At 37.1% G+C, this 23,831-nt stretch overlaps 1 protein-coding gene across 10 annotated transcripts in view; it reads left to right on the forward strand.

Annotated features, from left to right (window-relative positions):
• SCN1A (sodium voltage-gated channel alpha subunit 1) overlaps positions 1-23,831 on the forward strand; it is a 187,721-nt gene that overhangs the window by 119,102 nt on the left and 44,788 nt on the right. For 5 of the 10 annotated variants that reach the window (XM_032693639.1, XM_032693634.1, XM_032693635.1 and 2 more), the window contains 6 exons: positions 4,734-5,049; positions 11,504-11,622; positions 16,465-16,554; positions 17,350-17,478; positions 18,191-18,282; positions 19,201-19,473. In XM_032693639.1, coding sequence (XP_032549530.1) covers positions 4,786-5,049; positions 11,504-11,622; positions 16,465-16,554; positions 17,350-17,478; positions 18,191-18,282; positions 19,201-19,473 — 967 coding nt within the window. In that variant the 5' untranslated portion in view covers positions 4,734-4,785. Of the gene's footprint in view, positions 1-4,733; positions 5,050-11,503; positions 11,623-16,464; positions 16,555-17,349; positions 17,479-18,000; positions 18,093-18,190; positions 18,283-19,200; positions 19,474-23,831 lie in introns of all 10 variants that reach the window. The other 5 variants (XM_032693637.1, XM_032693640.1, XM_032693631.1 and 2 more) reach the window with 3 other exon arrangements.

Genomic DNA, 23,831 nt, shown 5'->3' on the forward strand with positions numbered 1-23,831 from the left:
TGGAGCTGATGAGGGAGTTTAGGAGAAATACTCACGTAATGAAATGTAAGCTAAGCAATTGTACAAGTGTGGATATCATAGACATGAGCTGCATTTCCTGCCCCTGTCTGTTCTGTTTTCTGGCTGTTGGGCAGCCTAGGCTGAGCACTAAACTGCCTTCCTAAATCACATAGCTATCCCCTGGCTGTTTGCAACTCTGTAGCAAACAAAATAGTCATCCTGTCCCTCATCACTTCCCTTCTGTGACTCTTTCATTGCACCAATAACCTTGTTGTATGTTATGTTAAGTAATGGAAATACCCAGCTGCAAAGCATAGATTTTCACTTGAGCTGGTACATACTATTTGATTACTTCCAATATTTCAGATAATTTATTTATGGCTCATTGCATATCTCTGTACCCTTTTCTGATGTCTGCAGTATTATTGTACCTACCCTTTATTTAAAAATTAATATGCGTTAAATGAATACAGTTAGCCAAGTCCAAGTAATCTAATGCAAGCAAGTCCTTGTGCCCAGATCTGCATTATCCATGCTGAGAGGAAATATCAAGAAGATGGTAAAAAAAAACATGGGAGAATCCTATTGAATTCTAGTAATATGCATGTTTCCCTTATAAAGCAGTCCATTACATTTAATTTTATATAGGAGCTACAGAGAGTCATAAAAAGTTGTCTAGTCCCAGTATTCTAAACTGATTTCTGCCCTTCTGCCAAATGTATTCCTTTGGATATCCTACTTACCTTTGCTACCTGCAGTAGCCCTAAAATAGAGACAAACAGGCCAGACTCTGGCTTAGGATTTCTGCTTAGCTAAGGCCACAGATATAAAACTGCAGTGGTTTCCCATACTTTCCTTCCTCTCCTCTCACAAGTCCACACTTTGAGGAAGCTAATTTATATTTATTCCTTATGTTAAAGACAAGAATCATAATGACTAGTTGATAAATGAAAAGTAATGAGAAATTGTTCCAATAAACAATGCAAAATGTTATAACACAGAGATCTGGACTCTGTGAGTTTACATGTAGATTCACTAATTTATCTTTATTTTGTAGCACCTAAATTTTAATTCATGGGTGTTGTACCAGGAGATCAAACATTGAAGCATGTTGCAGTTTTAGATTGAAACATATAGATAATATAAAGAAGTTCACTTGCCAGAGTTTAGGTGTTTGCAGTCCTGTAGTTCTACATGTATGCTAAGGTTCTCCTGACCAAACTCTCCATAAACTCACATCACTATTTGTTATGAAGGCATGAAGAACATGAAAATTACCAGTAAACTAGATGTTTACCAGGTTAGGAAATTATCTTCTTGTTCAAGCTTGTCTCTTTTTCAGAGAGTTATATATCCTTTAGTTGACTTCTTCAAGGGGTAGTGTGTAACTGATTTGGCAGCATTGTTTGACAAGGCACCATCTCTTCATCTATTTGCTAATATGTTCCTCTGCCTATAAAAATTATTTAGGTGAAATCTGAAGACTATAAAAATTTGCAGATGCTGTGTGGATATTTGATAGTTAAAGTTATTTTTGACATATGTATAGATCTGAAATTATGCAAGGTGTACAGTAGTCCACATCCATCAGGGAAGTGCTGAACCAACTGTAGGTATATTGTCCAGATGGTCTATGTGTGCATAGCTAATCCAGTGTAGTTCTGGGTACTTCAGGCTTAATATGCATGGGCAGATCAACTGTGCTTTGTGCAATTACACAGATGCAGCTGAAAAACTTGTGGCTTATTCTGCTTGTGGTCTACAGATGGTTCGATCCATGCACACTGAGTGTACTGAGTGTGCTCTGCAGTTATCTGGCTTACAGCAATGTATACTACAAAGTATGTATGAATATACTTTGCTTGGGAAATATCAGAAGAAACACAATGATTCTATTCTCAAATATTCTGAGTACTTTATTTTCCAAAATTTGAAATGTTTTACCTACTGATAAACTGCTCATAAGAAAGTGGCTCAGACTTGGAAATGTAGAAGGAAAAAAAAAAATCTCTTTCCCTCAAGGAGAGTAGGAAAGAACTTAATAAGAAATCTGTATTTTGTGTATTCTCATATTCTTATATTCTCTTTTTTGTAGAATTACTAGTGTAAATAAAAAAAAAACCATTTGAATCATGTAAGCAATCTGTAGTTATTCAATTAATATTTAATAAATCACTTGGTAGAAATCAGAAGGATATAATTTGATTATTTTGTCTGGTATCAATTTTTATCCATCCTCATAACAGATTCATTGACTATAGTAAAGGAAATACAAACCTATTAGTTAACCACTGTGATATGACAGATTAAAGTGCTTTGGGACTGACTATAGTGAAATCTGTATGTATTTAGTATTGACTTTTAAATTTATAGATTTCTATTTGCAATTCTAAATACTTGAAATCATGGAAATGCAAGAAGAAATGGAAAATGTATCTATATGTATCTATAGTATCATCCTCTATTCTGCTAAGAGGATAAAAAGCAGGTAATCTTCATAAAACCTCCAGAAACATTTTGTTAAGTACAGCCTACTTAGATTTAGTTACATCTAAAGGTGTAGCTAGTTAGCTCTGTGTGCATTTGGCAGACCTGTGAACATTCTAAGATTAATTATAGAAAAACAATATAGAATTCCTTTCTGTAGAAAAAAATACAGGTATTATTAGAAAAGCCCACAGCATTTGCCATTGTTAAACTCAGTGTGTAAGCACAGGAGCTGAATCAAATGTTTTTGCAATCTAACTAATGGCTATGAATGAGCTTGTTTCTGTGCATCTGCAGGCAAATCCTGCGGGCTTACCTCCTTATCCTGCATCCCAGGTGGGGACACTCTCTGAACTAAAAGGTGATCCTGACACAGCACCCTATGGTTTCAGAGCTCTTATCTGCTGACTGCTCACATTTCCTTCTTCCTCAACACATGAGATTGCCCTTGCTGCTGCCCCTCCCACTGTGCCAGGACTCGTTTGGCTTGCTGTGCCCTCACTGGCCACTGTGGCAGGGAACACTGAGTGCTGTGTACAGTGATGGTTTTGCACAGTGAATGAAATTTTCAAAGGAAAAATGGCAAAGGGGAAAGCCACCCTCCTGGGTCTCACTAGGAGGAGGAGGAGAGAGAAAGGCAGACATGTCTGTGTAGACTCATTTGCTGATACCCATGGGGATGGGAGAAGAGGAAGAGGAAGAGAGAAAGGGAAAGAGAGAAGGTCTTAGTCCCTTTCTTTACCCAAGAAGCTAAGTGGAAAGAAGAGCCTCACTGTCTCTTCTCTCTTAAGTCTCTGAAGCCCACAGAGCAAGTAGTATCCACCTACAGATGTGTCTTCTGCATTATCTGAATAAAAGCTTAGCATGAGATCTGTTTTCTAAATTCTGGTGCCACTTATGGGGATTGGTTTGGGATTGGAAAGTTCAGTGATGTGGCAGGTAGTTTTTTCTCCTTCTTTCCCAGTATCCACAAGGTGTGATTGAATAGTAAGAAACTCACACTCTGAGTGTGAGTTTATAACTGTTCAGTAGTTAAGTGACTGAAGTTTCAATTCCTAGAAGTAACCAAAACCAGGAAATAAGGAGCTGAGGACTGTCTGGAGGATGCTGTCTATGTAGAGGAAGGCAAGATTTTAAATCCTTTTTGATTGAGGTACATATTCTTGTATCCTTTCAGCCCCAATGGAGACAGAACAGGATAATTCCTTTTCCCTTAGAAAGAAGGGAAAGCTGTATAGAACAGGGTTTGGCTTAAGTCTGTACTCTGCGTGAGTGAATACTTTGTGTTTTGATAAGGGATTAGCTCTCTTTAATTTTTTTTACAGTGAGAAATTTGCCACTTTGATTCTTTAGAAGTCATTTCTCTGTTTTGGGGTGATGATCATATACATCTGTGTGAAATATAGGGGAGTTTAACTTGATAAATCAAGAAAATTGAGTTTGTAGAGCCCATAAGCACTTTGACCCCTCTTTCTTATGTTATCCACTGTAATCAGTTACTCAGCACATACATGTGATTAAGATATTTGTGCTCACCCTGGCATTAATGATCTACAGAATTTGGTGTTTATTACATAAGATAATTGGGTGACCTTCTCTTTAATTTCCCAGCTATGTTTTTCTTTTTTTCTGCCTTTATTTGTCATCTAATTTCTTATTCTCCTTTTTGACTTTTCCTAAGTTTAACCCTATCTGTATTTGCTTCTCATCCTGCTCCGTTCCCAGTAATCTGTTCTTCCACCTATGTTTTAGTTTTCTTTGTTTTCATCTCTGCATTTTTATACTGCTAATCCTCCAGTCTTCCTATTTTTTTCCTTTTTGCTTTTTTCGTTTTCTCCCCTAATTCTTTCTGCATTCATTTACAGTCTACTCTTGAGCCATTTATTTTCCACAATTTCTGGGGTCGTTTGTCACCTTTTAATTTGTTTTAATATATTTTCCCTCAACCATCTCTTGTATTCTTACTTCTTTCTCATTCCATATATCCTTTGGAGTAAAAGGCTATTATAATTTCCTGAGAAATTTTTGCTGTTTCAATAACTAGCATAAGAATCACTCAAGTGCCTCTTACAAAGGTCAAATCACTAACTAAGCTTCTTACTTTATCTTTCTTTACATAATTTCAATATTGTGTATTTTAGCATTTTGACATAGCATAAACAAAAGCATTTAAAAATAAATGTTATATCTTTCTTACTTGGTGATTTCAACACGTTTGTTTGATTTTATTTTCTGCTTTCTTTTAGTATTTTCCTATGCAGAAGAATAAATGTTAATTAAAATGTGCAGGATGAAAAGATGGAGCAGTCAGTGCTTGTACCACCAGGACCAGACAGCTTCCAATACTTCACTAGAGAGTCTCTTGCAGCTATTGAACAACGCATTGCTGCAGAGAAAGCTAAGAATCCTAAACAAGATCGTAAAGACGATGATGAAAATGGGCCAAAACCAAACAGTGATTTGGAGGCAGGAAAAACACTCCCGTTCATATACGGCGACATACCTCCAGGAATGGTGTCTGAGCCCTTGGAAGACATGGACCCATACTACATCAACAAAAAAGTGAGTCTAATATCAGTCCTGTTCATATGCCAGTGTTTGGAGTGCTTTATCATGTTCATTTCATTTTCATGAAGCGGATCATGTAGTTACTTCAGTAATTATTAATTTGCAGCCAGAATCCATCCACCTTAATGATTACTAATTTTTCACCCTTTTCTTTTAATTTACGTCAAAATTTATTCCTTTGATACAACTGAATTTATATAAAAGGAACATTTATATCAAAGCTGAAACACAGTGTGTGGTCTTTGATTATAAGCAATATATAATACCTGTACAACACATGTATACATAACATGTATATATTTTGCAAACTTTACAAACATGAATATACATTGGAACTGAGTACACTAACATTCTGTAGGGTTCTTCAGGTTTAAAACTGACAGCATGAACCAGTTCATAAAACATTTTGTCCACAGAAATCTGCTTTGATAGCATATTCTTAAGCAATTTATGAAATCAATAGAGAGGCAAACGTATAAGCAGAAAATATAATAAAAAGAGTGTAAAACTTATTTTAAAGTTTCTAGTGGAGCTGACCTTGGACAGACCTGGAATCCTTTCAGGATGATTCTGTTGTACAACCCATATGCAGCAGAAAAAGTTCATGTTTTATAACAATAGCTAGATCTGGTGATACTTGATTTATTGGATTCTGTGATTATAAAAACTCTATCAATATCAAGATAGGAGTTATTTTGACTTTAACAAACTACTGTGTTCTAGGTGTCTCAGCTTGCTAAATTTCATGTGATTTATGAGTCCTATTTTGACAAGAGAGAAAATACTATATGAAAGAACAGTATTTTTATCTGTATTATTTGATGCCTCTGAAAGAGCCTTTATCTGCCATTCACAGCATATGAAGATTTATCTTTAAATCACAGTTCTACTTTTACAAAGATAAAAGATGTGTTTCTATAAAAGCAGGCTTTGTAGAGTTCTGTACTAATTGTGTCTGTTTATGATACAATATCCAATATAATTTTATCCCTACCTGCCCACAGCTCATCCTGGACCTTTATAGCCAAATCAGTCTGTCTTGTGTCTCTTACAGTGAAAACGGATACACAATAGATATGACCTATGATAGATATGCTTCTAGAGCCCTTAGGAATGGAAGACCCTTCCAATCCCTTCACAAATGGAGCTGAAAACTTACCATATCAGCCAGGTCTGATGATAAATTTGCAAGAAATGGTGACAAACCAGTGAACATATTGAATCAAGTTTCTGTACTATTTAGATGGAAGAATCTTTTTATTTGCACAATAAATAACTTTTATGGGCAAGTCACGTACCCTCTGGGATTCTCTTCTTTCTGCTGAAGTCCACACATGCTCTCTATGCAAATGCTTTAATCTTCTAGAGGACAGAAATAGAAACAGCTCTGTCAGTCTAAGACAAGACAAAAATTTCTCACATGCTGCAATTCTCTCTGTTTTTTCTTCCTTCAGTAAGAAGAAAATGGATTTTCCTAACAGAAATTCAACAATCTTTTTCAATTTTACATCACTAGTTTAAAATATCAAATTTCTAGCTTCTCTTATCTAGCTGTATGTGAATTCTGGAAATACTTTTATCTTGTTTCACTTGTATTTTGAAAGTATTGGCAGCAGTTGATGCTCCTGTAAGTCTCAGAAGGAGACTTTGAGAAAAGCCTGAAGCAGAATAAGCATCTCCAGGAAGTTGCATAGGACTCTTAACGCTCTTTAACAGTTAACGTTTCAGCTTCTTGTTTACTCCTCTCTGAATTCCATCTTGTAAAGCCAAGTCCATCAGCACACACTCTTCTGATGTAACAGTCTGATAACCACTGCACAATCATTAGAGATTTTATGTTTCTGCCTCGAGAAACATCTATCTGAAATATCATGGATCTAATGAAAAACACCAGAACGAAGGAAAATATTTATTTGCAATAAAGGGTAGGACAAGTATTATCAGATACCACTGTTGCTTCAGACCCCTCTTGAGATCTCTGCATAAACCAAAGCTGTTTTTATCGACAGAAACTGTATCAGTTTAACTTCCAAACTTTCAAATAGGGAGTAGAAATGGTTGCCCACAGCACTGATCAAATGACACTAATGATCATTGTTATGGGTTTTATTTGGGAAACCTGTATAGAGTTTTTAGGAATATCTTTTTTATTACAAATTCGGGTCATGAATGAAATCACCCATCATTTGCCTCATAGGCAAGTATTGCATCCCACTTCCTGGTGTTTTGGGTTTTCTTTCCTATTTTGGTCAAGGAAAGATTGGTCAAGCTCACTGTATTTTTGCATGCACTGAAAGATCATCTAGAATGTTTTACATTTCATCTTTGGGACTCCTTTTTCTAAGCAAATATTTATGTGTGCCATGATTTGATACAGTTGAATACAAAAAAGGACAGGAATAAATAAATGTGTTGAACTGATTTGAGAGCCCTAATTTATGCCTAAGGTAGCCCTGAGATGAAAAGTTAAAATGTGAAAACCTGTTAAGAGAAAAAAAAGCAAACAGTTATACTAGATTTATGTTTTTGTAACTGTGCTTCCATGCAAAATCTACCACCAAAGAGGACATATTCATGCTCAATATTAATCTGAAGTTGTAGGGAAAAGGAAAAAATTAACAACTGTTTGACAACAGAATAGCCCATTAGAGCAGTTTTACACACCTGACAGTATTTTTTATTTATACGGTATCACAGATAGCCCAAATGCCAGCAACAGTACCCTTGAAACATAATTATTTTATTATAATAGAATACAATACTGTTCTCATATCCTTCTGATTTCATTATAATGAAATGCTGCTGACTGTGGTGGCCAATACTGCTGGTCTTTAGAACTGTGAAGTTTAACATCCTAAAGGGTTGCATCACTGTTTTTTTTTTTAATCCATAATTGCTTAAAGTGAATTGGAACTTTGTTCATTTTTTGTGTTCTGCTTCTGTGCAAGTGCAAATCAGTGTGTTCCCAGTATAATAGTGACTGCCTGTTCATGCTCAAGCTGACATCACAAAGGATCAACGATGTTCACATCACTGTCTACAGAAAAAAGATCAGCTGAACCCCCCTAAGATCCTGACCTGTGGGCATGAATCAAAATCTGGTCCACTTAGTTTCATACTTTAAGGGCTGGCTCTTTTCCCCTAAACCTTGCTGCTATGTTAAAGAGGAAGGAGAGAATAGGTGGAACTAAATGGGTAAAACTTCACTTTCCTCCTGCTATAATAGAGATATAGCATTGTTCACTGCCACTCCATGCCCTGCCTCTTGCCAGAAGGATGTTGAATGATGTCTGTCAGATAAGATGCCTCTTTTTGTCCTGGCATTTGGTAATATCAGTCCCTAATCTGATCAAATCACTAACTCCTGGCTTTCACAGACTTGTCTTGGGTTGTGAAAAAACCAAAAAGATTCCGTAAAATTGCTTCACTTAACTTTATAACAGCAGTAAAGTTGAATGCAGTAGTGATTTTAGAAATTTTCATGATTGCAAGTGGTAGAATTTTAAGTGAAAAGTTCTAACAAAGCAAACAGTTAGCACTTGCTAGAAAACATGGTTTCAAAAGATAACCACAAAACCAAGAAATGGCAACTTCCCATATGCCATGACTCTCTTGTTCTAGCTACCATTGGAGTTTTTCCAGAGAAACTGAGGACCCAGCTCAACAATATGTCACCTCCAGTCTTTCAAAAGGTCCTGTGAGCTTCTAGATGGTGTTTATTTCACTGTAGGAAGTGGCAATGCAATGGGGTAGCAGTCAGCCTGCTAAATGTAGCTGTCCAGAAACTGCGCATAAAGATAACTAGGAGGAAGGAGAACAGAAATAAGGTTTTGGGAACTCTTTGTCCCAAGAGGTTATTGAAGACCATATCTTTGTTCAGTGTTGACTATTATTCTCTCTTAGCTACATCTTCTCAAAACACTACTCCTCCTCCTTTGCCCTTCCCAAAATGCAGTTTCTGGCTTTCTTTCAAATATGGCAGAAGTTAAAGAACTGGGTTTTAGGTTACAGATACAAAAGCAGCAAATCAGGGACTTCTCTTCGGGGAATTCTTTGAATTTATATTCACACTCTAATACTTCGAGTGTGAGCCGGTTTTGTGCCTTTATAAAAATGAATTAAGCACTTTATAAAACATAAGCCCTAAAAAGTATACGTAATCCTTCATATAGGAGCATTGCTCTTACAATTCATGTAGAATTTTTTTAGCTTTTCTCAATGCATGTCTACTTTGTCCTGACAGCTTTGGGTACAATATTTCATGTTCATCCACACTGCCTACACATTGGCTTGCATCTGGGTTGGAAGTAGAGTGAGATATAGCAGGCATACCAGGGGGGTAAGCTTACACAGGGATTGGATATCAGCTCTTATTTGTATTTTTTAATGAAAATTCTTCTTCAGAGATAAGATACAATTTTAGTTCATGTCTAAGGCTAGAAGTCAGAGGACCAACAAAGTAATTCTGAAGGCTCAAGTTAGAAAGATGCTTTGAGTGAAAAGTTAAAATGGAGTTAGGGAATTTATGTCTTGTTGGTTCTTCTTATGCAGGGCAGCAGAAAGTAGAACAGCTAAAATAGCAGCAGCTTCCAACTGAAACTGGAGCTGTGCCAGCATGCTGTTATTTTCCATAAGGCATGTTAGAAAATAGATGTATGTTTAATATGCTTGTGTTCAAAAATTTTTTAAAAAATGTAGATTGACTAAATGTAGGTGGTGTAGTCTAAGATACAGAGTTAGTAGGGAGTGTGATTTTTTAATGCATTTTGTCAAGTACCTCATAGCTAACTACAAAAGCAAAGAGCAGGAGTTGGAGGCTTCTGAGATGAGTCATGGGGGCTGGGGACAGACCTGGGAGGGGAAACTCACCTTCCCCCTCGGGGTGTGAGGCTTTAAAACATTGTGCCAAAAAATCATTCATCTGCTTGGTTGCTTCAGTAGTTGAAATGAAAGCTTTGTTTAAGGTCAGGTCATCTGCAGGTTGTTGTTACCTGTAAGCTGAAACTGGAAGTGTAATTTGGAAACATTAGCTCAGGCTGTCCTCAGCTTCATATGCGGTTTCTCCATTTCTGTGCAGAAGCAGAGAAAACAAATGTGTATCTTATGCTATTCCTACACAGCTTGAGTTTGGACTCAAGACAGTGTAAAGTCTGACTGGTAATGTCCCTTACTTGTAAGGGGTTTGGTCTGTATGGGAAGGTGTGCTGTGTAGAGCTGTGACGGAGACACAGCTCGGGGAAGAAGTCAGCAAGTGAGTTGGGACTGGAACAGCTTTTCCTCAGGGTTTAAACCTTGCTTCTCCTCTGCCTTCAGTACTTGTCATCTGTAACAGATTGGTCAAGGAAACCCTCAACTGTGCATCTCTCTCCACCTCCTGTGGGCTCCTAAAGATTTCTATCTGTACTTCGTGGGTCATACATAATGAGCTTTCCAAATCTCAGCAGACTGAAGAATTGTCCTTCTTGAACCTCCTTGGCATATTTTCTCTGTCTACCAGCCTTCACAGAAATAATCTTATAGTTCACTTGCTTACAGTCTAGAAATGATGCTTGATGTCATGGACACCAGATAAGACCAACATACCCTTTCCCCCACTTCCACTTGCATTCTAGTTTATAGCCCATTTTGTCAGCAACATAATGAAAATCAAGGAGGATTTTTCATAGCTTATTTGCAAAATGTACAACTCTGACAAAAAAAAAAAAAGGCAATTTTAGACATTTCTATTTAATTTCATTTGAATTTAGGTTATAATCCTTGCATCATCCCTTCCACTGGATGCAGATTTCTTCTGAGTTACTGAGCCTTCTGCAGTGTTTTTTGTTCTTTTCAGATTGATCTTGCCGTTGGAGAGCACTTTAGTGACACAAAGAAACCCGACAGTCCACATTTCCTGGGCTATAGTGCCAATGCTGTTGCAACCATGATGGCCTGCAGTGGAAGCAAAGCAATGTTACTGCTATTTCCCTCTCTCCATAGCACAAAGACCAAGAAACAGACTAGAACAAAAAATATGAACAAGTATATATTCTATTAAATCAGTTTCTAGAAGGACTTCTAGTTAGTAAGACTAATATATCAATAATATCCAGGTGAGGTTTCCCTGCTTATGGTATTTCAAATAGGAAGAGAGAACTTTCTGTGGGAAAACATGAATAAGATTATAATTTTAGTTCATAATTTCTGCATCTTTGTTTACAAGAAACACATGTAAATGTATCATATTACTAGACCAAGGTGTTTAATCAAGTATAAAAATATTAATGAATTAATTATATTTTCATATGTCAGGTATATCAGGTAAGTACTGAAAATAATTTTTATTTCAAAAATTAGTCATGGGTTTTGTGTATTAACTGTTCAAAAAGTTACAATTTTGGTGATTGGTCCCTTGGAGCATCTACAGTGAATAAACACTTATAAAATGTCTTTTCTTTCTCTTTTTCAGACCTTTATAGTATTGAATAAAGGGAAGGCAATCTTCCGATTCAGTGCCACCTCTGCCCTGTACATTTTAACTCCCTTCAATCCTCTTAGAAAAATAGCTATTAAAATTTTGGTACATTCATATCCTTTTTTAGTGGTTGTTCAAAATGTTACACACTGAAATTAAGAAAACACATAACTACTTGATCATATATAAATGTTTTTGTAGGCTGTCATTTTTATTTTACAGTGGAAGACTTATGGTAAGGTTTTATAAACATGAGAAAATATGTATGTATTTTATAAATGCATTGATTTTTGAATCAAACTATTTTCTGGAATTTCAATTCTTCTGCTGCAGAAATCTGTATAAGGATTTAAGAACCCGTCTGGATTAATTTTTCAGGAAAACTTTTTCAGATTTATCTTAAGATTGAATTATATTTTTTTACATCCCAGTTTGGGGTTTTTTTTGCACTTTGAAGCCTATTTATAAATAGTAACATCTTCTAAAAAAATGCAGTTTGTGCTCATGAATTCCAGAAGAGTTCTGAGTTTTGCAAGCAGTTAGGCAGATATGCAGCTGTTTAGGATCAGCCAGGTCAGGGTATGTTTATACTGCCTTTTGGATTCCTTCTGGGGCCATCCTCAGGATCAATTTGATCTGTGTTCCTGAAAGCCTGGCTCATGCATGCTGATTCTCACATTCCCAAACCTGCCCAGTTGCACCATAAGCTTCTGCCAAATTTAATAGATTGCCAGAAAGCATAGGCAGCATTCCTGCAGGCGGTTTGCAAAGCATCTGTACATGCAGATGGTGGACAGATTGGGGGCCATAACTGATGGGATGGTGTGCAAGGTAAAGCTTTAGACTGACATGTGGGATTGCTGCCTGATGATCATAACAGGTTGATGGGAATTTCTAGTGGGTGATATTTTGGTGCACTTGTTTTATTGCAAAACCTCAGGACTGGGAAGTGTAGTTACCAAATTAAAACTTCAGTGTGACAGTAAGACTTCTAACATTGAACAAGTCATCAAGGCAGAAGCCTTATTATTAGAGACTGCTGGCAGAATTTTCTAGGTGTTTGGAAAAAGTAAGAAACAAGGCTGATGGTTGCTGATTCAGAATACCTTTTCCTCTGAGCTCCTGGGAAGTTAAAGCAGTGAGAGAAGAGGAAGGTATCTGGAAAGGAGTCAGGGAGCATTTGGGGACAGTAGCTAAGGGACCTGACAGAGTTGTACAGACACAGTGGTGGTGGTGGTGAGAAAGCACGTCCAAATTGCAGCCTCTAATGAATGCTCATCCATTCACATGGCAGACTGATTTACAGTACTTTCTAACCTTGCTTGTGGGCTAGTTGTGAGTAATGCTTTTCACTGGCATACTGGTTACTGAGTTTGGTCTTGGTTTTAACTTTCTCTTAATTGTGTTCAAAGAGTGTTCAGCTGGTCTTGAGGGCAGTAAGAACAAAAAAATTTTAATAGACAATATGCAATTTCAGTATTTTTCCTTCTATCTATTAACTGATTGTGTGATTGTGTAATTTAGCTCCACTATCGGAGGAGGCTTCCTTTCACTATATGGACTGATTTCTTTTTTGCAACCAGCCAAGTATTGGAGGAGCTATTTTTATCTTAGATATAGACATAGGATTTTTTTTTTAATCTTAAACGTAAGAATAGATGTGTAGATTCTGTTACTTTCTTATTCTTTTTTTTTTTAAATTACTATTCATTATGGTACAAACACTGTGATATGAAAGAATTTTAACTAAGAACCATGTAATATGTTCCATGCTGTAGTTTAATTTCAGCTGTTTATACAAGGTTAACCACCTATACAAAAAGGATCAGGGGGTAAAATTGATTACTGTTTTTAATAACCTTCTGACTTTTATCTATAAACTCTCTACTGCCCTCACATTTTCTGGTAGGTGTTAGCATTTTGGGCTTTGTAATAGAAATGTGCCTTTCAGGGTGAAAGATGAGTGTCGAGCACAAAGAAGCTGGCACATCAGTTGGAAAATCTTCATCTCTATGTCCTCCAAATTCTCTGAACCTCTGTATAGGGCACTGATCACATGTGGCCAGATATGTGGGCAGATGTTGTTCTCCCTGCAAAGAAAGAGTGTGTCTCTTCCCAGTGCTCACAGATGTTCCCTACGAATATTCTTCCTCACTGCTGGTACCAGTTGTAATACTGGATACAGGAACTGGTAACAGCATGAATTTCTCTCTGCTGACTCACCTCCTGGTATTCTTCCCTTTATTGTTTTTGCCTTTTGTCTGCCTAACTCAAGTTAAGGTAGGGCATGGAAACTAAGGGGGCAACACAAGAGTGATGGGAAATGGCCAGACTTTGGCAATTAATAGGAAAGGATGACAAGATGAGAATAGGTGGAGTGTTGAGCAGACAAAAAAAGGGAGGTGGCAGTGGCTGGAGCTGCAGAGTGTTAAGGAAAGTTAGAAAGGAATAGGAAGATGCTCTACAGAAAGCGTGTAAGTACCCCTGTGCAAGTCTTTGGAAGCTGAAACTACAGTATTCCTCATTGTGACCTGACTACTTGCAGTTATCTGTGAAACCAAGTGGCAATGTTTCTTTTTTTACCAATCTTCATCTTCCACCAGTCCCCGCAGACTACAAGAGACTTCAGCTGCTCCTCTAATTGATTAGCTTGAGGCTGTATGATGCCTCTAACCCTACTGCTTGCCTCTTTGGGAAGAGCATGAAAAAGACTGTTCATTTCCATGAAGAAGTCATCACAGAATTATTTACCTATGTGTATAGTAGAAATAGTAAATTAAGGGAACGTTGAGCTTGTAAATCAGTCACTCAAAATGTGGGAGAAGACGGAAGAGATGCACAGACATTGAATGTGTCTGTTGTGTTTGAGATTCTCATAAGGGAAAGCATGATCAGCATTTATATTTCAAAGTACGTTAGCCCTTACTGAGCAGCTGTTCTGTTTGAGAGTGAACAGCACTTTGGTCCTGCAGCTCACAGAGTGAGCAATGTACCTGTGGCCTTTGTTATGAATGATAATATGATACTTACTTGAAAGCACATAACACACTGCACAGGGATAAATCCCCAGCTCTTCTAAGAGGACATTGTACTTTAGCTCTTTTATGAGAAGACAGAAGCCGCAGCCAGGCATCTCCAAGTTGGATTTCAAAATGGATTCTCTTTATTTAAAGGAATTTCCCAATCATATTAAGACACTCTTTAGAGCTGTCTGTGGACTGTGATGAAAAGCATTGTTAGGCATTCCAGTAATTTATTCTAAGGCATCGAACAATTTTTACTGTACAAAGCTTGTATGACAGCATGATCTTCAAAAACTAGTTAAGTCACTTACTGGAATAGATAAAAATATTCACTGCTGGGTCAGGTATTTAGACAAAGGTCACACACCTATCTATGGGAATCAGACAGCTAAATCCTTCCCTGTGATTTGACTGTTTATTTGAAAAGGTATGCTCAAGTTTGAATTTTTCAGTAGCTGTAAGCAATGATCTTAATGATTACACCAATTTTCTGACAAGTTTAGACCATGATGTTACTTCTCCTATTCCTCCTTCACCTAGAATAAAGGATTGTTTTTTTGGTTTGAGTTTGGTAGTGGTGGTAGTGGTTGGTTGGTTTGGTTTTTGTTTCATTTTAGTTTTGTCCATGGTATAAAAATATACCCCAAACAACAACATGCTATCTACTTGATTTTAAAAAAATAAAAATAATTAAATCCTGGGCTCTCAGATACAAATTTAGCTGCGAGTAGCTTTCTTCAGTTTAAACTAGCTTCTTTTTCAGTTATGCTGATGCAACTATTTTTAAGAAACACCTCAGTTAGAGAGATGACTAGAGAAAAAGTAAGAATTAAGCATTTGGTATAAATGTGTAGCAGAGATTTTTTGCTGCCATCATGTGGCCATTTTGAGTCATGTTTTCATCTAGTTTGGTTACTTCAGTATTTCCAAATGTTTGAATAATTGAGTTTATTGTCACAAAAAGGGAAGGATTGTAATGTCTGTAGAGCCAGTGATCCGGTAAACCAAGAACATTGCGTTGAGTGTAATGAAGCCCCAGTGAACTGTCTGAGCTCCCTAGCACCAGCCCCTCTGAGTCTGGGGTTCATAGTTCCAAAACACCTAAATGCTCCTTGCTGAAACTTCAAATGGAAATTAATTCTCACCAGTTTTAATCTCCACCAGTTTTCCATGCTTTTCAAGCAATTGACCACCAGGTACTATTGAGCCAGTTTCAAATTACAGCATTGGTAGAACTAGAGGCTACCTTTGCCACTAACCCATGTTTTGAGAGAGCCCAAAAGTAATATTGGAAAATTATTCACCTTAATCTGAGAGCTCTCTGTGGATTTCTGTTTCACTGACTGAAGCACGTACTGCTAAGCTAGTGTTAGGGAAACATGGAATGTGGTCACTTGAACAATTAAAAACTATTCTGTGTTTTGTTCTGGTTTTGACAGACTGGCTGTGCTGCTTGCTGGAGTGGCACTGACTCAGCTCAACTCTGACCCAGGGTAAAGAGGAGAAATGTTTTTTACCTTGCATAGGCCAGCTCTTGAGTTTAGTACCAAACCTGTAGAACTGAAAGACTAACACTTATTCAGTCATGCCAGGTACATAAGGCAAACTGTATTCTTCCACAAGGTGTTTCAATTTTGGCTGTTGCTCAGCTGGTGTTGCCTCCCAGGGTATGAGAGCCATTTCCTTCACCTTTCAGTAGCAACTGAAAACAAAACATGAGGACACCAACAAATCAACATCAGAGCATCAACAAATCAAGACTAATAGTAAAGTTTAACGTGCTAAACTGAAAACTACGAGATAAGCAAAATGTGTGTCAATGTTTATGAAAGTCTAAAAGATTTGCGTAAATGGCTATTTTACTGTATGTAAGATATATGATTGATGTGATATTGTGTGAATTACTGTTGTGTTTTCCTTAACTATATCTACATTATTCAGCATGCTTATCATGTGCACTATTTTGACCAACTGCGTATTTATGACCATGAGTAACCCTCCAGACTGGACAAAGAATGTAGAGTAAGTTGCATATTATTTAAATATATCTTTGGCTGTTCCTCTAGAAGTCAGCATGCCAATAACTGCAGTGTAAGGTGTACTTGCAGGAACTATTCTGAGGCACTACTACTCTTTCCTTTCTAAACTATGTAGAAATGTTGAATAATTATTTAAATTCTGGTAGAACTATAGGGTGGCAAAAATCAAAGTTGTTTACAGATAGCGTTCTCCTGAGATTCCACTAGTTTTCTCTCTTCGTGATTTAGCACCTACCCAATGTTTTTATCCTTCCCTTACACCACTGCATTAGTAGCAGAACCGTGGGCACCTCTATGTCCATGTTAGTTAAGAAGAGCATATAAGTAAAAGTACTACTAAAGTGAGAATTCAGTGCGTACTTGCGTTCGTCCCTCTTTTGAGTCAATACTAGATGTTTTAGATGTTAATGATACAGACAGTATCCAGTAACTTATGCTCACAGCTTACTCAGTTAACAGTAATGTTAGTGTTGTATATTTTTAAACTGAATGCCACTAATAGATTTTTTAATATGTTATCTATTTTATGGATTTGTTTATTTTGATTTTTGTACAAGACCAGCACTGCTGTACTTCAACAACAGGTCACAACTAATGCATGTAAATACACAAGTATCTATCATGAACACAATGCATTTTAGAAGAAATTGCTTATTTACTTTGTTTCTTCTACAGTTTTGAAATAAAAAACTCTTTTGTTTGATCGTCATGTTTCTGCCAGAATATCAATGTAAAGTGTTGTTACTTATTTTGATTAAATTTTTCCTATATTTTTCAGGTATACGTTCACTGGAATTTACACATTTGAGTCACTAATAAAAATCATTGCAAGGGGCTTTTGCTTAGAAGATTTTACTTTTCTTCGAGATCCATGGAACTGGCTTGATTTCACTGTCATTACCTTTGCGTAAGTTTTTGTTTTTTGCTTTTTCTTTGGAAGTGAAGGGCAAAAAGGGCATGAAATTAGTATCAGTACATATCAATTTTGTTAAATGGAAAATCTTGTATGAATTTACTGTTGTCTAAACCAATTTTTACATTCTAAAATGCGTATTTTGATGTAAACATAAATGCTGCAGAAGCCATTAGTACAGCTAGTTATTAGAGAGGCTAATTTCATGTCCTGCATTTTTTTTTTCCTGAGCAGAAAAGGAGCTTCCCTTTGACTTCATTCTCCAAACTTACCAATCTAGTCTAGATAAATTTTAGGCTTTCAAAGTAAAATCAGTACAATTCACTTCAGAGACATTTAATTTAGCTGAAGGCTCTGAAAGTGTATTAATGCAAGGCAAACTGCAGTGAAAGGTAAACCTCTGACTGTTGCTATTTAAGTTTTTTGCTAAAAACGCCAAAGCGGTCTTGATGAAAGACCCAAGTAAGTAGCATAAACTTTGCCTAAATTCTGAATAACTGTGATTTAATCCTACAGGTATGTAACAGAATTTGTAAACCTAGGCAATCTTTCAGCTCTTCGAACTTTCAGAGTATTGAGAGCTTTGAAAACTATTTCTGTAATTCCAGGTAAGAAGTAACTGGTGTAAGGTGTTAGGCCCCTTGTACCTCCCAACTGTTCCTTTTTATCCTGTCATTGTGTTTGTGTGTGAACTCCCCTATTACAGATATGTGACAGAGTTTGTGGACCTGGGCAATGTCTCAGCGTTGAGAACATTCAGAGTTCTCCGAGCTTTGAAAACAATATCAGTCATTCCAGGTGAGAGAGAGGTTAAACACTGAGGCTGATTTTAATTCATTGAAATGAAATTCATATTTTTTTAAACATGTCTTATTTCTTTCCACCAAAAAAAGAAGGAATCAGACGATATCAGAATTCACTGAAATCTCTGATTCTTTGCTTTTTAACATGAGCACTTTCCTTTTGAAATCAGCCTTTGAGTTTAACAGATTCTTGCATGAGACATTGCAGTACACAGTGTGTGTGGTTTGCATCGTATGACGTCAAGCTTTCTTCTCCACATTCAACAAATATCAGTATCCCTGAAGTTTTCTTACCCATGTGTATCCTACCTACATGATATTATGTGGTATCTGTTGTGAATATTTGTGTGTAAAAAATAGAACTGTCTGAAATGTTGACTTAGTAAGAAGGTGAAGGTATAAGATAATAAAGAATAGCATGGGCATTGCATGGGGGATTTATTATCTTAAAAATCTATAATTTTCCAAACCATTTCCAGTTTTATAGCATTAAATTTTAATCTCATTTATTGTTGAACAGGCTTTTTACTACTGTCTTCTAAATCTAGTATGTTATAAAACTGATAGTAGCAAAGGTTTGGAGCAAGAGGTATTGACAAATGAAAAGGAAGAAGACTTTTATGTGAGATTCATGTACAGCATGAAAAAAGAATAGTTGCTTGTTTTATCATTAAAACAAGTGTTTTGAAATATATGCAACTCATTCCATTCACTGTTTCAAATGAACATAAATGTCAGCTATTTATTCATTTTCACAAATGAAAAAGCTCTTCACGAAAATGTTATTTCACAGACATTACAATCATTTATTTGGGCTTATGCATGAAATCTGTGACTTTAGTGGGGAACATTGTCATTTTTATGCTTTGAAAAAGTTTCCAACATCAGAATAAAAATTCCTTTCCATTTGCAGGCTTGAAGACTATTGTGGGAGCCCTAATTCAGTCTGTGAAGAAGCTCTCAGATGTGATGATCCTGACAGTGTTTTGTCTGAGTGTATTTGCACTGATAGGGCTGCAGCTGTTCATGGGCAACTTGAGGAATAAATGCCTGCAGTGGCCTCCAGAAAACTTTACTTTGGAAACAAATATAACTTCCCAGCTTAACAGCACCATAGGTGAAAATGGTACATTGGTTAATTCAACAGTGACTCCATTTGACTGGAAGGGGTACATTGAAGATGAAAGTAAGTATTGTCTGCAGAATTGTCACTGTTTGTGGCTGACCCAGTTCTTAGAAGTAAGGAGAAGAGGGGATAATACATTAGTTAAGACAGAGCAGGAGAAGTGTTCTCGTCTGCTCCAAAGGCCCGCGTGGAAGAGGGAACACGGAACATGGTCTCACTACTTGATATAGCTCTTTTTCTCAGCTCCATCTGCCAAATTCACATCTTACCTGAGACAGAAAGGAGTTCAAAGGAGTCTTAAAATTACTTAATAGTCTTAAACATTTTCCTTTCTGATTCTCCAAAGCAAGATCAGCAGTAGCATGCTGTGTCATTTCTGACAGATATCAGAGACTTCTGACATAAAGTGAGAAGTCCAGTGATGAAGTCCTCAGTATTTTCATCATCCATCTATTCTTGTCCTTCACTGTCATTATTATTAGAAAGGGAATTTTTTGAAGGCTAACAGTTTTTCCTACTAAAATTTATGCTTAAAATTTATTGGTAAGAACTTATTGTTCTTATCAACTGCAACAAAAGCATCAAAACCAAATTATTCCCTCCTATTAATCACTGTCTCTGAAGTATTTAGAGACTATTCTTATGTTTCCATGCTGTGTTCTCTCCTCTTTCAGTCTTCTTTTATTTCAAAGAACCCAGATCATGAACTGTTTTCTCCTACAGTGTGTTTTCTAGATGTTGATCTCTCATCTGGATTCTTTCTTGTTCATAAATATCCTTTTTAAAGTACAATATCCACATCTAGGCATTTCTCCTCCACATAAGGAGTGCTAAGCAGAGAAGAAGGATGATGTGGTAGCATAGTGGCTTATACTTCTGTTTCATATATTTCCTATATAGATTGCTGTTGTTTGGAACTGTAGCATTGTTCAGCTTGTTGTCTACCTGCTCCTGAATCTTTTACAGATTTCTACCTCATTGAGTTTTCACTTTGTGTTTGCACAGTTCATTGTTCCTACCTGAACAGCACCTTATTTTTTCAGACCATCTCTCCGACTGTGCTGGATCTTTTAAATTGTAATTGTTTCCTCAAACTCACCACCATCCTTATCAGATCAGTATAATTTGTAAATTTGTTAAGCATTCTTCAATAATGTAGATTAGTTAAAACCTTAAATAGCAGCAATCGTAGACAAATGCCTTTAGAAGTTGTTTTGATGCATCTTTCCGCCTTTAGAAGTTGTTTTGATGCATCTTTCCACTTTGATAATTTCCCAAAGTATGATTTTCCAAACAGTTTTGCTGATACAGAGCAGTCTGACAAAGTGAGAGTAGATAAAGAAATGCATTTCAGCAGTTAAATGTGAGAGGACAAACCTAAGCTCCCCATCCTACATATGAATGCTGCACAGTTCTGTTGAGACAGGTTTGCATGCACAGAGACTGTAGCTGATGGCATACATAATCTCTAACAGTGAAAGTTACTTTTGGTGTAAATTAAGAACTAAAGGGGGGAGAGGGATAGAAAAGGGAAGAGGAAAGGCAGAACTGACCACAGTGACCAGCTGCAAAAGAAGTGGTGGGATACCCTGTTAAGTCTTCTCCCTTGGGTATCCTTTTTAGTGCAGCAGTGATCACTCTACAATACTTTTCCCATAGCAACTGTAAAGTTTTCATTAGCATCTCCTCAAATTCCCTACAGCTCTCTCCTTCTTACCGTGCTATTAGCACTAATTGGAATGCACTTTGATCAGAGTGGGTGCTGCATGTATGCTTGGTTTTTAAGCTCATACATGCGTGTTATTAGGTCACCTAATGGGAACCAAAAGCTGTAAGCAAGGAATAGGAAAAAGGGGGAGAGAGGTGAACCTCAGACCAGGGACAGTTGCTTCCTGCTGCAGCAATAATGTGTTTGCAAGTGTGATGTCACAAGAATAATTACATGAAACACAGCATGAGAACATAGGAAAAATAGTGCCACAGAGGCTCTGGAAAACAATTCCACAGCAACTTATGTGTAAGGCTGCAGAGCAACAGAGAGGCAGGATATAGAATGCAGTTGGAAAGCCCTTAATAATAGAGAGGCTGAGGCACCTAAGGCACTGTGGAGCAGCCAGGACTGACAAATTAAGGCTGAAACTCTGCAGCCAAAAAGCTAAATAATATCCTGTTCACATAAATAAATTATTGACTGCGAAGGCAGAATTACCCCTGTATTTAGCACTACTGCATTTGCTACTGGAATACTATATAAAGTTCAATTTAGATAGAATGTTGAAAAAATGGAGGATGTTCAGAAAAGAGCAGAATGATTAAAGGGTTGGAAAACATTCTTTATACCAAGATAGACCAGGAGCTCAGCCTAGTTAGCATATCAAAGAGAAGGTTTAAGGGGTGATTTGATCACAGTTGAAAAAAAAACCTCATGGGGAACAGAAATTTCATTCTAGACATATCTTTGATCTAGCAGGCAAAGATATAACAGGTTCAATAGCTACAAGTCAAAGCCAGACAAATTCTGAAGAGAAGTAAGACAGCTTCTAACTGTGATCACACAGCTGAGCAATGACTATGATGGATTTCCAGATGAATTTCTTAAATCAGATTTTTTGTGAAGCTTAATTTACTTGAACATGTGAATTCATGGAGATCCCATGCCATGGGGTATAATGAAGTCTAAGCAAAGTGTCCTAGTGAAGACCTAGACTTCAAGCCCTAACTTTATTTCCTCACTTTTTAATGCAGAATGTATAAACTCAGATTCTGATTTCATTTGATTTAAAAAAGACCTGAAGCTCCCTGAAAACAAAGCTGAATTGAATTAGTTACAGACAGTACTTTATTGAATGGCTATGTGAGCCTTCGGTAGATTCACACAGGATTTCATATGTATTACGAAATTTATAATTAAATTATGAGTCTTATTACAAAGTTATTAAGGTTTTCCTTGCTTACCAGCAATTTCAAAGAGAAAAATTATCTTCTTATGGCTTCCTGCTCTCTTTTTGCAGTTGGGCAGACAGGATACAGAAACCAGCTGCATCACAGGGCAGCAGGCGGCTTACCTGCAGCTCGGAGCAGTGCAGTGGCACTGTATTTTGTAGGAATTAGAGGAGTATTTATGCTATTAGTTGTGTATACTGTGTGAAGAAGGCAGGTAAGCCCTAATTTTGCCACTGAGCTCATTTTTGGAGATGCTATTTAGAGGGTCTTTATGTAAGCGTTCCTGTCAATAATGAGTCAAGCACTCTTTTTTTTTCCCCCCTATTTTTCTTTTTCCAAGATAGGAAATCTGAAAAACTTAGTTCTGGATAAGCTGAAGTTTATCTTGGCAAGCTTTCCATAAATATTTTTTTTTCTGGGAAAAAGAAATCTCACAATCTGTTTTATGAAATAACAATTATTCTTTATTTTCCTATGCTTAACCAAACAACTATAAATCCTCTTGAAGTTAAGTGCTCACCTACAAGGGATTTTTTTCCTATTTCCCAATCAATTTAGAGGGAACCAAACATATACCTTTTATATAGTCAGATATTTTTCACATTACTTTGTTAAAACACAATTCAAAATTTTGCACCTAGTTTGGGATACATGCTAATGCTGCTCAGCTTCTGTTTTATAAGAACTTTCCTATCATGATAATATTGTAAACACTTGTCCTGGTTGTATCAGCGTACTCAGAGAAAGCCTATATGTTTCCTGTGGAGCTGGCAAGTACAGCATGCTCACAGAGCACATCTTGTCTGAAGCACAGAACTTAAATGCAGACCCTATTGTAGCAGTTCAGCTCGGCTGGTGCAGTACTGATCATGACTGACTGCTCCATGTAAACTATATCAAAGCAGGTTTGCATTCTTCCCATCAGCTGTTATGTTCCAGCACGTTTTAATCATGATTAGCTGACATAATGCAGAGTAAGATTTGCTTCCTAAGGGTCAGTTGTGGGCAGCTTACTGTTTACAGCTGTGTTTCAGCACAGGGCAGCTTTGCAATGCACACCAGCCCAGAGGGACAGCAGCTGCACACAGGGCTGTGCACTTCACACAGTACAGGAGATTGTTCTCTGTAAGATGCATCTATATCATCGGACACAGAAAATGAGTCCTTCACAGAGTGTCAGAACAAGGTCTACATGCAGTTTAAAGCACAATTTTTCCAAATTGTAAATTTTGTTCACAGTATGGAGGGATGCAGCTGGCCCGGGTACTGTGTCCCTCCTGGAACAAATCAATGTGCTGAGCCAGCAGCTTGTGACACCTCTTCAGACTCAGAATTCATTAATGTCTATAGTAACCTGGCTGGGGCAGCTCAGTCAGCACAGCCAGAGTCAAGCTTAATCTCAACTGTGCTGGTAGCATTTCAAATGAGATCATTTTAAGGGAATCCAACAGGACAGTCCAATGGAAAAGAAATCC

This window comes from Chiroxiphia lanceolata, chromosome 7, assembly GCF_009829145.1.
Source record: "Chiroxiphia lanceolata isolate bChiLan1 chromosome 7, bChiLan1.pri, whole genome shotgun sequence".
Taxonomy (NCBI): domain Eukaryota; kingdom Metazoa; phylum Chordata; class Aves; order Passeriformes; family Pipridae; genus Chiroxiphia; species Chiroxiphia lanceolata.